The 14,657-nt window shown below is 44.9% G+C and overlaps 1 protein-coding gene across 1 annotated transcript in view; it reads left to right on the top strand.

The window, feature by feature from the left end:
• Positions 1-14,657, top strand: part of LOC136313593 (polycystin-1-like protein 2) — a 115,982-nt gene that overhangs the window by 94,297 nt on the left and 7,028 nt on the right. The window contains 8 exon segments of the mRNA XM_066244119.1: positions 1,780-1,882; positions 5,003-5,140; positions 6,535-6,720; positions 7,637-7,958; positions 8,644-8,777; positions 10,197-10,324; positions 13,079-13,217; positions 13,220-13,232. Of these exon segments, the coding sequence (XP_066100216.1) occupies positions 1,780-1,882; positions 5,003-5,140; positions 6,535-6,720; positions 7,637-7,958; positions 8,644-8,777; positions 10,197-10,324; positions 13,079-13,217; positions 13,220-13,232 (1,163 nt within the window).

Below are 14,657 nucleotides of genomic sequence, written 5' to 3'. Positions count from 1 at the left end.
AAACTAATGATTGATGCTTCTCATCTCTCTGTTCCTGTCTGTCTGTCCCTGTCTATCCCTCTCTCTGTCTCTGTAAAAAAAAAAAAAAAAAAAGGCAGTTGGAGTTTCTGGTATATTTATGTATCTATTCATGTATCTTTCTTCCCAAGCAGAAAGGTATTAGCAGCCTCACTTGGGAAGCACGATTCATATGGGCAGCAGCCATTTTTAACAATAAAAGTGAGCAAAATCAAATAACACAAATTTTACAAACTTATTTGCCCAACACTTCATCTATTCATTCAATAAACCCGCATGGAACATCACCTCTGTGCAGTTCCCAGGGCAGGAACAATAATGAAGATAACCACCATGATGACCCACGCTCTTGGACACTCACTCTGTGCCAGGCTTAAGTGTTTTCTGAGATGCTGGTATTTCATCATCACAGTTGTGCTCAGTAAGGCCCCTGCCTCCATTTTATAGATGAGAAAACCTGAAGTTAAAAGTTAAGGCTGGTCATAAACATCTTGCCCTACACTACACGTGTAAATAGGAATAATACCAAATTTCTTCAATCCTAAAATGCTTTTGATTGTAAGACAGGCCAGCAATTTATAGAAACTTGACCTTCAGATAAAAACTCCAAGTCATTAAATGTGTACAATTGGAAAATACACTCCTATTTCTGAAATGTAAAGTTACTGTCAGAGTAGAAGAAATACTTAGCTCTAGCCTGGAGTTCAGGGTTACAGCTTCTCCCAGAAAAAAATCAGGTGGTAGAAATACCAGGTATGTGGGTAGGGGGAAGCTGAGAAAGAAGGGGATATTTTCCGTGAATCTTTATGCCTATGAAACTGACCAAATTCCCTACCCCCATTCTACCCTTTGGTCCTCTGTCCTGTCCTGAACAGCTTTTATCAGAAGATTTCAACAATTCCTGACACCTCCCACAACCTCGTCTGAGAATTTTAAGAACAGAGTCCTGGGCCTTTTTGTTCCCAACCAAATCACAGATTCCTACTATACTTGTGTATTGTAGGTATTATGGGGGAATAAGAGACTTTCCTCTACCCTCAAGCTTTTTACAGCTGGTCTAATAGCTAGATCTACATGAGATAGATTAACAAGAGAAACAACCAAATTTCACATACATATGCATGGAATCTGATATCCATGAAAGAGTCAGAGAATCCATATACATGAGAGGTTCAAAGTCAGAAAGGGAAAATGAGGTATATGTGACATTCTGAGCTAAGGATCACCTTGGGGCTTCAGAGAGGAGGTTGGTCATTGCAGAATGATAAGAGCAAGTATTCAGTAATTAGAAGTTTACCTGGCCCTACAGGTAGGTCATAAAAAGTTATTTCCGGTAATAACTCTCATTGTGGGTAAGGCCCCTTATTTAAGCAAGAGGTAAAAATTTCTTATGAGCTTGAAGCGTCTTGATTGCCTCAGCTCAAAATAATTCACGTGCCAAAGAGATGTACTGGAGAAGCCTGTTCTGAACCCTTACAGCAGAGATAGTGTAAGGGAGCTAATCACTTAATACAGAAGAAAGGAAGGGAGGAAGGAAGAGTAACTTCCTGCACTGAAGGTACAAGCCAGGTGCATGCCAGCCCTGGCCTCACCCTTAGCAAACATGTCCCCTCTCTGCAGAGGATGGGCTCATTCCCACCAGACTTCCCCAGAGTGTGCCTTCTGGGCCCAGGACACAGATGTGGCCCTGATCCTGCCCTCTCTCAGAGTTGATAGAGGGTTTCCAACTTGGGCTTGGGGTTCACAGTGGGTATCTTCCAGGTGCTGGGATTTGCCACCTTCTTTGCACTGGTCATAAACAGCGTGGAGGATGAAGAAGAGCCTATGGTCCCTGTCCTGGGACATCTGTCGAGCCCACATAATAGTGCTCAGGTGGAAGAAGGGGTCTGGAACCTGATAAAAATATGAGGAAGCCCTAGGGAGCCCAGACCACTGGGGTGGGTGGTCCTGGCCTCAGACCTTTGTCCCCCATCAGCCCTTCAACCTGACCAGTAAACCACCCTCAAACCATCCATAAACAAATGACTCCTTCATTGTCTCTTGAGCAATCTTACTCCTTTTTCACCTGGGCCTTTCTCTCTGACACCTAAACATGACTCCTTGGCTATAAGAGGCATCTTAGGGGCCATGCTCTGCGTAGGCTGTCATTCTTTGTGTAATCCCAAACAGCTTTCTTCTCCAAGGCTCAGGTTCCTGGTCTTTAGAATGAAAATCAAAAAAAGAACAAGCTTGGGGTGGGCTACAAAGTGTTGCTATAACTTAAGAGTTCTAGGACAAGGGTCTGCAAACTATAGCCAGAGGCTCGAATCTAGCCCACCACCTATTTCTGTGACCAGTTTTACTAGAACATAGTCAAGATGAGCCCTGCTGGAAGCCCACTGACCAGTTCTTCTCCCCAACCTGACCTCTCACTTCCCAACCAAAACTCCTGAGGGTGCTGACAATAAGAGAATTACAAAAACAAACAAGCAAACAGAGCAGAGTCAACACTCTAATAAATAGCCTACCAGAGATCTTGACCTTCAGGGAAAATGAAACAGGAACTAACAATAGCCATGTATCTACATCATGCAGTGTAATTATTACCGCACATGGACCTGCATTCTTCTGCTCTAAGTTGGGGTTTTGGCTTTGCAGATCCAGAGGGCCATTAAAATCTTCTTCCTGCCTGACCAGGTGGTGGCGCAGTGGATAGAGCGTCGGACTGGGATGCGGAAGGACCCAGGTTCGAGACCCCAAGGTCACCAGCTTGAGCGCAGGCTCATCTGGCTTGAGCAAAGAGCTCACCAGCTTGGACCCAAGGTCGCTGGCTCCAGCAGGGGGTTACTCGATCTGCTGAAGGCCCGCGGTCAAGGCACATGTGAGAAAGCAATCAATGAACAACTAAGAAGTCGCAACGCGCAACGAGAAACTGATGATTGATGCTTCTCATTTCTCTCCGTTCCTGTCTGTCTGTCCCTGTCTATCTCTGCCTCTGTAAAAAAAAAAAATCTTCTTCCTAAAACAAGAGTAATTTTTTTCCAAGGAGAAGTCAGCCTTCAGATTAATTAAGTATTCATTAAGTCATTCCTTTGGCAGTTATTCAGGGAGAACTTGCTGTGTGCCAGGCAGAGCGATGGTCTGGGAACATAGTTTACATGAAATCTACTTGTAATGTATAGTTCATTGATTTTAGTAATTTATAGAGTTGTGCAAACATATCCTTCTTGGCCATTTGAAGTCAATCTCTGCTCCCACAGGCACTGACTGGATGGAACAGGTTGCTGCCCTTGGAATGCACAGCCCATTTGGGGAGACACATTACATAATTAAATGCACAAGTGGACATTTAAGTGTGAATTGTGATGAGAACTGGGTGTGGGAGACTAAGAGAGTGCAGTCTTTCCACCTCGGTGGCACCTAAGCTGGCTCCTGGAGGATGGGGGCAGGGAGAGATTGGTCACTGGAAATGGGCAAAGGCCCTGAGGGGGAGCTTGTCATTTTATAATAGTAATTGACAGTGTGGCCAAAGCACAAAGAATTGGGGGTGGGGGGAAATGGCTCAAGATGAAGGTAGAGAGGTGAGTGGGGAGCAGGTCGTGCAGGGCCTTGTGGGATCTGGGTCAATGTTAGGGTTTCGAAGTGTTTTAAATAGGAGAGTGGCGTGGTCTATTTGTAATTTTAGAAAGATTACTGTGGCTGCTCTTGGAGATCAGAGATATTAGGTCAAAAGTAGAATTGGGGAGCCCAGTAGGAAGAATACCGCAATGGTCCAGACAAGAGATGGCATGTGCTGGTAGTGGCGGTGAACAGATGGGCATGGGTCCGAAGGTAATTGGGATAATACACCACTACCAGAATGGCTCACGTGAAAAAAGTGATAACACCAAATACTGACAAGGATACGGAGAAACTGGAGCTTTCATACATTGCTGGTGGGAATGTAAAATGGTGCAGCCAGTCTGGAAAACAGTTTGGTGGTTCCTTCCAAATCTAAAAACATACTTACCATATGCCCCAGCAATTGCGCCTTTGGGCCTTTACACCAGACAAATGAAGACTTACTTTCACTCAGGAATTTGTACACAAATGTTAAAAGCAGTTCATTTGAAATAGACAAAAGATATTTGGCCACTCCTAAGACTCTACCTAAGAGAAATAAAAATATATGCCCACATAAAGACCCGTATTTGAACATTCATAGCAGCATTATTCATATTACCTCAAACTATAATAGAAACGATATAAATATCCATCAATGGTTGAACAGAAAAACAAAAGGTAGCAAATCCATACAATGGAATACTACTCAACAATAAGAAGTAACTAACTACTATTATACACAACAACATGGATGAACTCCAAAACATGCTAATTGAAAGATGCCAGATACAAGAAACTATGCACACATGACTCCATTTCCATGCAATATCTGAAAAACTTTAGAGACAGAAATTAATGGTGCTGAGGGTGGAAATGGAGTTAAAGTGGAGAGACTTCAGCGGGACATGAGGGAACATTTTGGACTGATAAAAATGTTCTAAAACTGCTTTTTTTAAAATTTACTATAAATTTACTAAAATCATTGAGTTGTAGAACTTCCAATGGGTGAATTTATGAAAATTATAACTCAATGACGTGGTCTGAAAAAGAAGATACTGGAATTAGACATGACAGGACTTTGGAATATTAATTACTCACATTCTTCCATCTTCAAAGTTTTGGAAGTGTTGGGATCCACCTTAGAGCCCAGGAAGCAAGAAAGACAGATCCAGGAGTCAGTCACCGTTTAGGGAGGGGAAGGCATTTGTTTTCAGTACAGGGAGAATTCTCCATATGAAGAAGAAGGGATGGAATTCTGGGCACTGGAATAGCATGGGCACGGAGGGCAGTGTTGGGAAATGGCTCCCACAGAGGAGGAACTGTGAGTCCTGGTTGTACTGGGTTGCAAATGCCTGGTTCCACTGCCCATGGGGAAACTCTCCTTGTGTCCTTGCTTTCACAGACTCCTCTGCCTTCTTCCGAGTACAAAGAAACAGCAGAAAGGATGTCTTACCAGCCACCGCAGGGCGCCAACGTTGAGAAGATGGAAACACCCACCTCAAGGAACAGAAAGCATTTGCCCTAATCGGAGAAATCTTGGGTAGGCAGCCAAGATTATCCATGACCGATCTTCCTACTTGCTGCTTCTCAACACAGACCCCACACAACTTCTTGGACATTTTTCTTAGATATCAACTCATTCCAGCTTCTCTCCTACACTTAAAATCCTTCAATGGCTCTTCATGGGATCAAGTCTAAGCTCTATCCACACCAGGTCACCTCTCTTGGCCCCTTGTGCCGTGAGCTCCAGTGACATAAGATTCTACAGCTCTTGGGACACCGTGCCCACTCCTGACCCCAGGTCTCTGCCGAGGCTGTTCCAACTAGTCTACTGGAACGTGCTTACCGCACTTCCCCACCTTTTCTTCTGGCTAACTCCTCTTACTCTTATATCCTCAGCCCAAAGGTTTCAGACAGGTTTCCCCTGGCTCTCTGGCTAAGAGCTTTCAATCTTCAGTGTGTCTTAGTCTGGGTTGCCCACAAGCAGATTTAGGTACATGTGTTGGTTTCAGAGGTGGTCCTGGGAAGCACTGGTAGGGAAGGGGACAGTGCGGAGGGAGAGAAGTCTTCTTGCAGTCTTCAACAAGACAGGTAAGCTCCATGAGGACAAGGAACACTTCTGTCATCTTCATTACTCTATCCTCAGCCTTACAACATGGCAGATGCCCTAATTTTTATTTATTTATTTATTTATTTATTTATTTATTTATTTATTTACAGGGACAGAGAGAGAGTCAGAGAGAGGAATAGACAGGGACAGATAGGCAGGAACGGAGAGAGATGAGAAGCATCAACCATCAGTTTTTCATTGCGACACTTTAGTTGTTCATTGATTGCTTTCTCACATGTGCCTTGACCGCGGGCCTTCAGCAGACCGAGTAACCCCTTGCTGGAGCCAGTGAATTTGGGTCCAAGCTGGTGAACTTTATTTTTGCTCAAGACAGATGAGCCTGCACTCAAGCTGGCGACCTTGGGGTCTCGAACCTGGGTCTTCCGCATCCCAGTCCGATGCTCTATCCACTGCGCCACCACCTGGTCAGGCTAATTTTTAAAATTCTATTTAAGAAACATATCATGAATAGTGCAGGCACTGTTTTAAGTGCTCTATAATATTAATTTCTTGACTACCTTATCACGACCCTGTGTAACAGAATTACTATCCTCATTTCATAGATGAGAAGAATGAGGCATGGAAGGGTTAAATTACTTGGAAAGGGCATCAGGATCGAGAGTGACGGAGCCAGGAATTGAACCAAGGCAGGAGGTTCATGGTCTGTGGACCCTACTTCTTTCTGCTGTCTCTATAAAAGTTAGTTTCATTGTCACCAGAGGGGCAAGTAATTGGTCCAATCCCATGCGCCATTTTATTTCCTGCCCTAGGCTTGGTGGGAATTGGGGACTCTGCCTGACTAGGGGCTGTGCTTCTTTTCCCAGCATACCTGGGCTTCCTGTGGATGTTGCTGCTGGTGGCCTATGGGCAGAAGGACCCCAATGCCTACCACTTCAACAGACACCTTGAGCATAGCTTCACTCAAGGCTTTTCAGCTGTCTTGAGCTTCCAAGAGTTCTTCATGTAGGCCAACATCACTCTTGTGAGAAACCTGTACAGTCATTACCCAGGTACCGTCCCCTTGTCCCATGGTGTGTGTCAGCCACATGGTGCACCCTTCTTTCTAGGAACAGGTGTGGGGCTCTGTCAACGCCAGCCTTATAGAAAACCAATAACCACAGGACCATATGCTTTAAAGGAGAAACACTCAGAAACTGTATATACAGGACAGGGGCCCTACACCTCCCTTGATGCACAGTGGAGAGCTTCCTAAAGGAGAAATAATGGAGCATGAATTGGCTAGGCAGAAACAGTATACCAGACAGAAGGACAAGCCTGAAACACCATGGCATGTTCTTGGAACTACAAAGTGTTGAGTGTGGCTACAGCATGGAGTAGGAGTTGAGTACCAGTGAGAAGAGAGAAACCGGGGGCCAGATTACGAAAGGTCTTAAAGTTCATAATTTATGCCCAAGGAAATTAGGAGCCATTGGTGGTTTCTACATGAAGGAGTAATATAATCAAACTTATGGTATAATTAAACTTCCAGAAGGGTCATTCTGGAAACATTTAAGTTGGAATAGAAGGTGGGGAAGTTAGTATGCTAGGGAGAAATAATGGAGCTGATGCAGGGGTGAGGAGCACGGGACATGGAGAGACAGGGATGGATGCAGACAACAATGAAGAGGTAGAAATTGAAGGCCTTCCTGACCATTAGGATGAGGGCATTGAGGAAAAGGGTACTGATGGTCTCTAGGTTGATGACTGGGTGGTGCAGGTACCATTCCCTAAGAGAAGTTATGCAGGAAGTAGACAAGGTCCAGGGTGGGGAGACGGTGATGAATGTAGCCTGTGTTTGGCCGTGAACTTCTCTTGGCTGTCTCTACAAGGGGTGCACTGAATTATGTTAGCATCCAGGCCAGGGAGCTTGAAATGTATTAAGATGATTTTGCTTGCTAGGTTGACCCATCTATTTTTGATCTTCAGGCTTCATCACTGATGGAAACTCCAAACTAGTTGGCAGTGCCCAGATTCGCCAAGTGAGAGTCCAGGAAAGCTCTTGCTCTCTTGCCCCACAATTGCAGACGTCTCTTGATGGGTGCCATGCACCATATTCCCTGGATGTTGAAGATCTGTCAGACTATGGGGAAGGCTGGAATGCCTCTAACCTGAACACCAGCAATGGCTTTTCCCAGGCTTGGCAGTACCAGAGCCAGAGCCGAGGGAATCCCATCTGGGGCAAACTCACTGTGTACCGGGGAGGAGGTTATGTGGTCCCCTTGGGGACAGATTGCCAAAGTGCAGCAAGGTAAGGCTGATTTGATTCACATGCAGCAGAGGAAAGTCATTTGCTTGAGTCCAGATCTGATTGGCTTGTGCAGGCTTCAAAACAAGGCTGGGCCAAGCTCATTCATGTCATTGTGGGGGACTCAGAATCATTCATGTCATATTTTAAGGACTCTGGAAAGTGCAATTTCAGAGTTGGAACGGAAGTGCCCTTTCAGCATTCTCAGTCTCATGGTCTCAGTCTGGTGGTCTCTGCTAGAGCCAGTGCAGGGATAGGGAGCTGATACTGACACAAAATAAAAAATACATTTTTTATTTATATAAATTAAATAAAAAGTATAATAATCTCCTAAAGGACTCATGAAAGCACAGATCCCCAGGCCCTACTCCCATCGCTTCTAATTTGGGAGGTCAGAGTAGGCCTGAAAATCTGCATTTCTAACAAGTTTCCAAATGATGCCAATGCTGCCAGTCAGAGACCCCACATTGAGAACCTCTCCTCTAACAGGCAGCAGAGCATTGGTGGTATGGGAACCTATTGCATCATGGTATGGGAAATGGTGACCACTCTCAGAAACAGCCTGAGACCCAGGCTACAGAACAAAGGCAGGGGAGAAGTTTCAACAGGAAGCCCTGGCCTCCTCCCCGGGGCTGAGGCAGGGAGCCACTTAGGATAGAAACGCTCCTAAATGCCCTTCTTCCCACAGAATTCTCCAGTATCTCTTTGACAACACCTGGCTGGACAGCCTGACCAGAGCTGTGTTTATGGAGTTCACTGTCTACAACACCAACATCAACCTGTTCTGCATCATCACTCTGACCCTGGAGACCAGCGCCCTGGGTAGGCACTTGCCTGTGAACCCATTTGCAGTGTTCCAGAAGATAAACCCTCCTCCCCTCCCTCTGGGCAATGGCCCAGCTGCCCCAGTGCCAGAGCTGCACGGCAAATAGCAGTTTGAGAAATGTAGGGGTGGGTCTTGGTTCTCCCTGGGCACCCAAAGGCAAGGCTTCAAGGTTGATCCAGCCTTATTTCTAGCTGCCCTCACCCCTCCTCTCTGCCCTTGTCTCCCAAGTTACCCTAAGAGAACCCAGATGGGGTCTGAAAACAGCTCATATCCCTGAGCTTCCCACTCTACCAGTGGTGGGGGGCTGGCAGTGAGGGCCTGGGGATAGGGTGATCTGGTAGCAGATGCCTTCACCTGACACAATATTTACACTGTACCTCAATCCTCAGTGCAAAGTACATTTTACATCATAATCCAACACACACAAATATACACAACTGAGACAAAAGCTTCAAAAATATTTCCCTTAACCTCGTGATACACTGATGTTTTGCCTTCTTTTCTGCATTCTATTCTAGTTCTTTCTCCCCATTCTCCCACCTTTCATCCTCTTTTATTTATTTTCATTTTAATTTAATTTTATTTTTTTTAGGTGAGAGGAGGGGAGATAGTGAGGCAGACTCTCACATGCTCCCCAACCAGGATCCAGCTGGCAATTCCATCTTGGGCCTATGCTTGAGTACCAAGCTATTTTTAGTGCCTGAGGCTGAATTGCTTGGACAAACAAGCTATCCTCAGCGCCCGGGGTAGCGCTGGAACCAATCAAGCCCCTGGCAGTGGGAAGGGAAGTGAGGAGGCAGGAGAAGCAGATGGTCCCTTCTTCTGTGTGCCCTGACTGGGAATTGAACCCAGGACCTGGGCTGTTTGCATTTCTCCATTCTATTGTTCTTGTGGCTTTGTTTTTGTAGGCAGTAGCCTGATTAGTGAAACTAATTTTTAAAAAATCATTAATAAAAAAATCATTTTAATATAAAACAGAAAAAATACACAAATGGTTAAAAGATGATTCCAAAGAAGGTTGAAGTTTAGGCATATTGGTCAATAGATGAATGAATCCTCAGTGAACTGTCTTTACAGGAAAGGGCTTTAAATGAGCCGGCTTGAAGTAAACTGACGTTGAGTGGGCGGTGTGCTCTGGCTGGAGGTAACTGAGGACACAAAGGGCAAGCCCCAAGTGCAGAGGGCAAGGAAGGGTCTTCCACTGCAGCCATCTCCGTCCCTTCTCATCTGTCCATTATCTTTGACATCCACTCATTGTCCCCAGTCTGTTCCTTGGGTTCTGAGGTTCAGGAGGACCTTTATCTTCTCTTTTGTCCCCCACCATGAGCTGAGTCATCCCACAGATGACTTTGGGTTAGGGATGGTGGCTCTGATTGGAGCGGGTGGTGGTGAAAGAAAGGCATTCTGCTTCCCAGGAACCTTCTTTGCGCACACGGACCCGAAGAGCCTGCACCTGTATCCCTTCACCGATGGCTGACACCCCTTTGTGGTGGTGGCAGAGGTCACCTACTTCCTGTTTCTCCTCTACTATATGATCTTGCAGGTGAGAGGTGGACTGGTAGCCCCGGCGGCAGGGAATGGAGTTGGTGGTGTGCCTATTCTCTCTCCTGGGGGGGGAGTCTTAAGGACGAGGAGGAAAAGGTTCCGCTTACCTGTTTGTCATGGTAACCTTTGGGGGCCTTTCTGCTAGTCCTAAGGGGTGACCCAGTTGGGAGACCAACTTTGGCACCTCAGAGGAACTAAGAACTCAGAAGAGTAGTCCCTCTTGGGTGGGGAAGGAAGAGGAGCAAGGCTCCCATTTCTGCTGAACTAAGCCATTCCAAAAATGCTGGAGTTGGAGGTTCTCCATAGCTGGGGTCCCCTGAACTTAGATTGTGGGGGTTCTTAGCACTTTTGTTCTTACCATGGTCCTTGAGAATTAGGAAACAACCCCTTGCTACCTCTACCACCAAGCTGCACAATGAGGGTGCAGATAGGTAACAATGGTGGTCTGAGGATGCTGGGAACACATCCAAAGCATATTAGATGTTCTTTTTCAAAAATGGAAACCAGATACCTAAAAGGGGCATCTTAGCACCCCCTCCCCAATTCCCTGCTCCAACAACCACAGCAACCACTTTAAAATAAGATAATCTGACTGCTTACTATGAGCCAGGCATTATGCTAAGACCCTGAAGTGGATTTTCTTTAACAATACCATTAGAAAGGTCCTATTGGATCCGTTTCAGAGTAGGAAGCTAAAGTCCAGAAATATAAAGTAATTTATCTAAGTTCAGAACTGAATCCCAAGAGCCTGACTTCAGATCTTGATACTCAACCCTTATGCCTCACCATCAGCCTCCTAAACTGGCAACCCACATGGTCTCTGAGCAACCAATTCAAATCCAACATCTAGCAGTTATCAAATAGCAACTAAGTCCTAGCATTTCTCCAAGAATACCAAAGGAGGCCCCTTCGCCACCCCTCTGAGCTTCATTCCTCTCCTCTCAATTGCCTTCACATTCTGCCTGTGGCTGTTTCAGAAAGCCTTTTTCTCAAATCCTTAAATCTTTCTTAAAACACTGTTTGAGCAGTTTAAAAATTTCTCCCTTACTCTATCCCTTTCGAATGGAGGCAAATGTAGCCTCTTACCAAGCCAACACTAGTCCTTCCTCCCTAAGAGTAGGTAGGGGAGGGAAATGGAACAGACAATAGAAGATTCTCTAGAGTGGAAGGGAAAAGAAGGAATGGGAGGGGGAGGCTGAGAATATGCACAGGATTAGTCTGTTTGACTTCCGAGGCCTGTTGGGGAAACTGCATTAGAAACAAAGTTGCCTGCCAATCCAAAAACCTCTTCACAAAGGCAGAAAAAACTAAGTACTTAAAATTGTTTGTTTTCAACTGTTGTAAAGATATGTAGCATAAAATTGACCATTTTAGCGATTTTTAAGTGTCTAGATCAGTGGCACTAGGTACATTCCCATCCTTGTGCAACCATCACCATTCTCCATCTCCAGAACTCTTCTCCTCTTGCTGATTTAACAATAACTCCCACCTTCCCCCTAAGAAAACAACTTATTATTATTTTTTTTTACTGAAAATCATTAAACTGGAATGTGATATGCAGCCCAGACAATCTGCTAAAGAGAGAGAGAGAGAGAGGCGGACTGGTGGTGGCGCAGTGAAGAGAGGCTCACCTAAGACACTGAGGTTCCAGGGTCAAAACCCTGAGGTCACCGGCTTGAGAACAGGCACATCGGCTTGAGCGTGTGGTCACCAGCTTGAGCGTGGGATCACCAACATGATCCCGTGGTCATTGCTTGAGCCCAATGGTCACTGGCTTGAAGCCCGAGATTGCTGGCTTGAGCAAGGGGTCACTGGCTCATCTGGAGCCCACCGGTCAAGGCACGTATTCTCGAGAAGCAATCAATGAACTAAAGTGCCACAACTACTAGCTTCTCATTTCTTTCCCTTCTTCCTCTCTGTCTCTCTTTCCTCACTAAGAGAGAGAGAAAGAGAAACAGACAGAGAAATCTCACCCTTGTATATCACTAAGCAGATATATCCATTACATACATACACATTCTTAAAATAAAGGCTAATTAATCATTAAGATAAGGACTTACAGCACCATTTTTAGCCCATCCTAAATTCATCTGATAATTGGGGTGGCCACTTGAGTTTGTTAACTGCCTTTACGAAAAGGAAAAATCAACTTCACCTATGATTGCAATAGGAGGTAGTTTGGCAAATTAGAGCCTGGTGCTTGACTGTTAGGCTCCTGATCTCTCAAGGAAGTCTGGAGACAGGGGTACTATCTTCCTTGATGATAACATTTCAAAGAGATGGCTTCCAGGTCCTTGAGATAAACATTCCTGAGTCATAAAACTGGAAAGAGCTTGTCTAGCTTTTAAAAAGATTTACACACCCCTCAAAGGGGCAGAGAAAGAATTAAGTGACAAATTTTCTTTAGTATCAATATATACTCTATGGTGGGGAAGATGTCTCCCCTTCTCCCCCTTTCTTCTCATCACAGAAAATTAAATGTTTGTCTTATTAGATACTATATTTACTCTTAAATATCCCTCCAAATTCTGCAGCTCGGATAAATGACAGGGGCAGCCAGGGTCTGTGCATAAAGTTGAGGAGAGGCCCCTAGCATTTGGGCCAGGGCTTTGATAAACAAACCTACAAGGATCCAGAACCTCCTCCCAGAGGGTCATTCTGTGTGGTGCAGGGAGCCACTTTGGGGGTGAATGTGGGGGATAGGCACAGTTCTGGCCACAGTCTTTGGTTGAAACTCCGGATCCTTTCCCAGGGCAAGCTTATGAGGAAGGAAAAGTGGTGCTATTTCCACAGCAAGTGGAACCTTCTGGAGCTAGCCATAATCCTGGCCAGCTGGAGTGCCCTGGCAGTGTTTGTGAAGAGGTCCATCTTGGCAGAGCGAGACATCCAGCGAAACACAGGGAAGAGTAAGTGGCTCTACCTCAGCCCCGGGTCCCAACGACTGTCCCCACTTCCTCTAGCTCTATGTGGCCCAGGGTGTCAAAAAAGGCTTTTAACATCTTGTTGACCCTCAGAGGATAAAAGATCACTCTAAAAAATAATTTAGCTATCAATTTAGATTCAGGTTGATGGTCTGAAGCATATGCAATTAGACAGAACTCTAAGACAAAATAAAACAAGATTTGGAAATCTTGCCAAAACACAGGACCAAGTGACAGTTGAGATCCCTCATACCTTTTGGGCAGGGTTTTTGCAAGTATCAGTGCCATCAACCTGCATCTGCTACCATTTACCAAGTGTCCACTCTGTTCTAGGCAGGATGCCCTAACCGATCAGATCCTCATGAAAACTGATGGAGGTAAATGTTATCATTATGTCATTTTACAAATAAAGAACTTAAGGCTCAGAAAGTTAATGTGACTTCCTCAAGGCCACACAGTTAAAAAGTGGCAAAGAAGTAATTTAAACCTAGCTTGTGTGTTTCCAGGATCCCAATTTTTACTTTGAACCATTGTGTTTCTTGACTCACTGATTTTATAGATATAGCTAACATTTATTGAGTTATTGCTGGATACCATATACAGACAGAAAGACAGTGCTTTAAAAGCATTATCTCAGCTACTTCAACCTTCCTGAAACTTCTGAGATATTATCATCATCCCTTTTTCACAGATGAAAAAATTGAGGCTCAGAGAGGTTAAGTTTTCTGTGCAAAGTCATACAACAAGGAAATGCAGGGCCTAGAATTTGAACTCTGCACTCCTAACCTCCATTCTAGATTATCTCATTCATTCAGCAAACCCGAACTGAGCTCTACTTTGAGCCATACCCATGCTGTCACACCAAATATATGACAAAATCTCCATCCACGCTAAAGGCCCCCTTTGATAAAAATGTCTCTGTATCAGTTGAGTTCTTTGAGCTCAAAACTTATCAGAAGTACTTTTATTTTTAAGCTGATTATAAACCTTATGCAGAACAGTTATTTTAAAAACTTAAAGATGGTTTAGTTCTTGAAGGGGTCTGCAAAAGATGACACAGGAGCCAAATCCAAACCACCACCTATTTCTGTAAATAAAGTTTTCTTGGAACACTAACTCACTCATTTCTTTTTCTTTCTTTCTCTCTTTCTTTCTTTTTTACAGGGACAGAGAGAGTCAGAGAGAGGGATAGACAGACAGGAACGGAGAGAGGTGAGAAGCATCAATCATCAGTTTTTCGTTGTGACACCTTAATTGTTCATTGATTGCTTTCTCGTATGTGCCTTGACCATGGGCCTTCAGCAAACCGAGTAACCCCTTGCTCGAGCCAGCGACCTTGGGTCCAAGCTGGTGAGCTTTTTGCTCAAGCCAGATGTGCCCGTGCTCAAGCTGGCGACCTTGGAGTCTCGA

The sequence above is a fragment of the Saccopteryx bilineata genome, chromosome 9 (assembly GCF_036850765.1).
Source record: "Saccopteryx bilineata isolate mSacBil1 chromosome 9, mSacBil1_pri_phased_curated, whole genome shotgun sequence".
Classification (NCBI taxonomy): domain Eukaryota; kingdom Metazoa; phylum Chordata; class Mammalia; order Chiroptera; family Emballonuridae; genus Saccopteryx; species Saccopteryx bilineata.
This window is presented reverse-complemented; position numbering and strand designations above follow the sequence as displayed.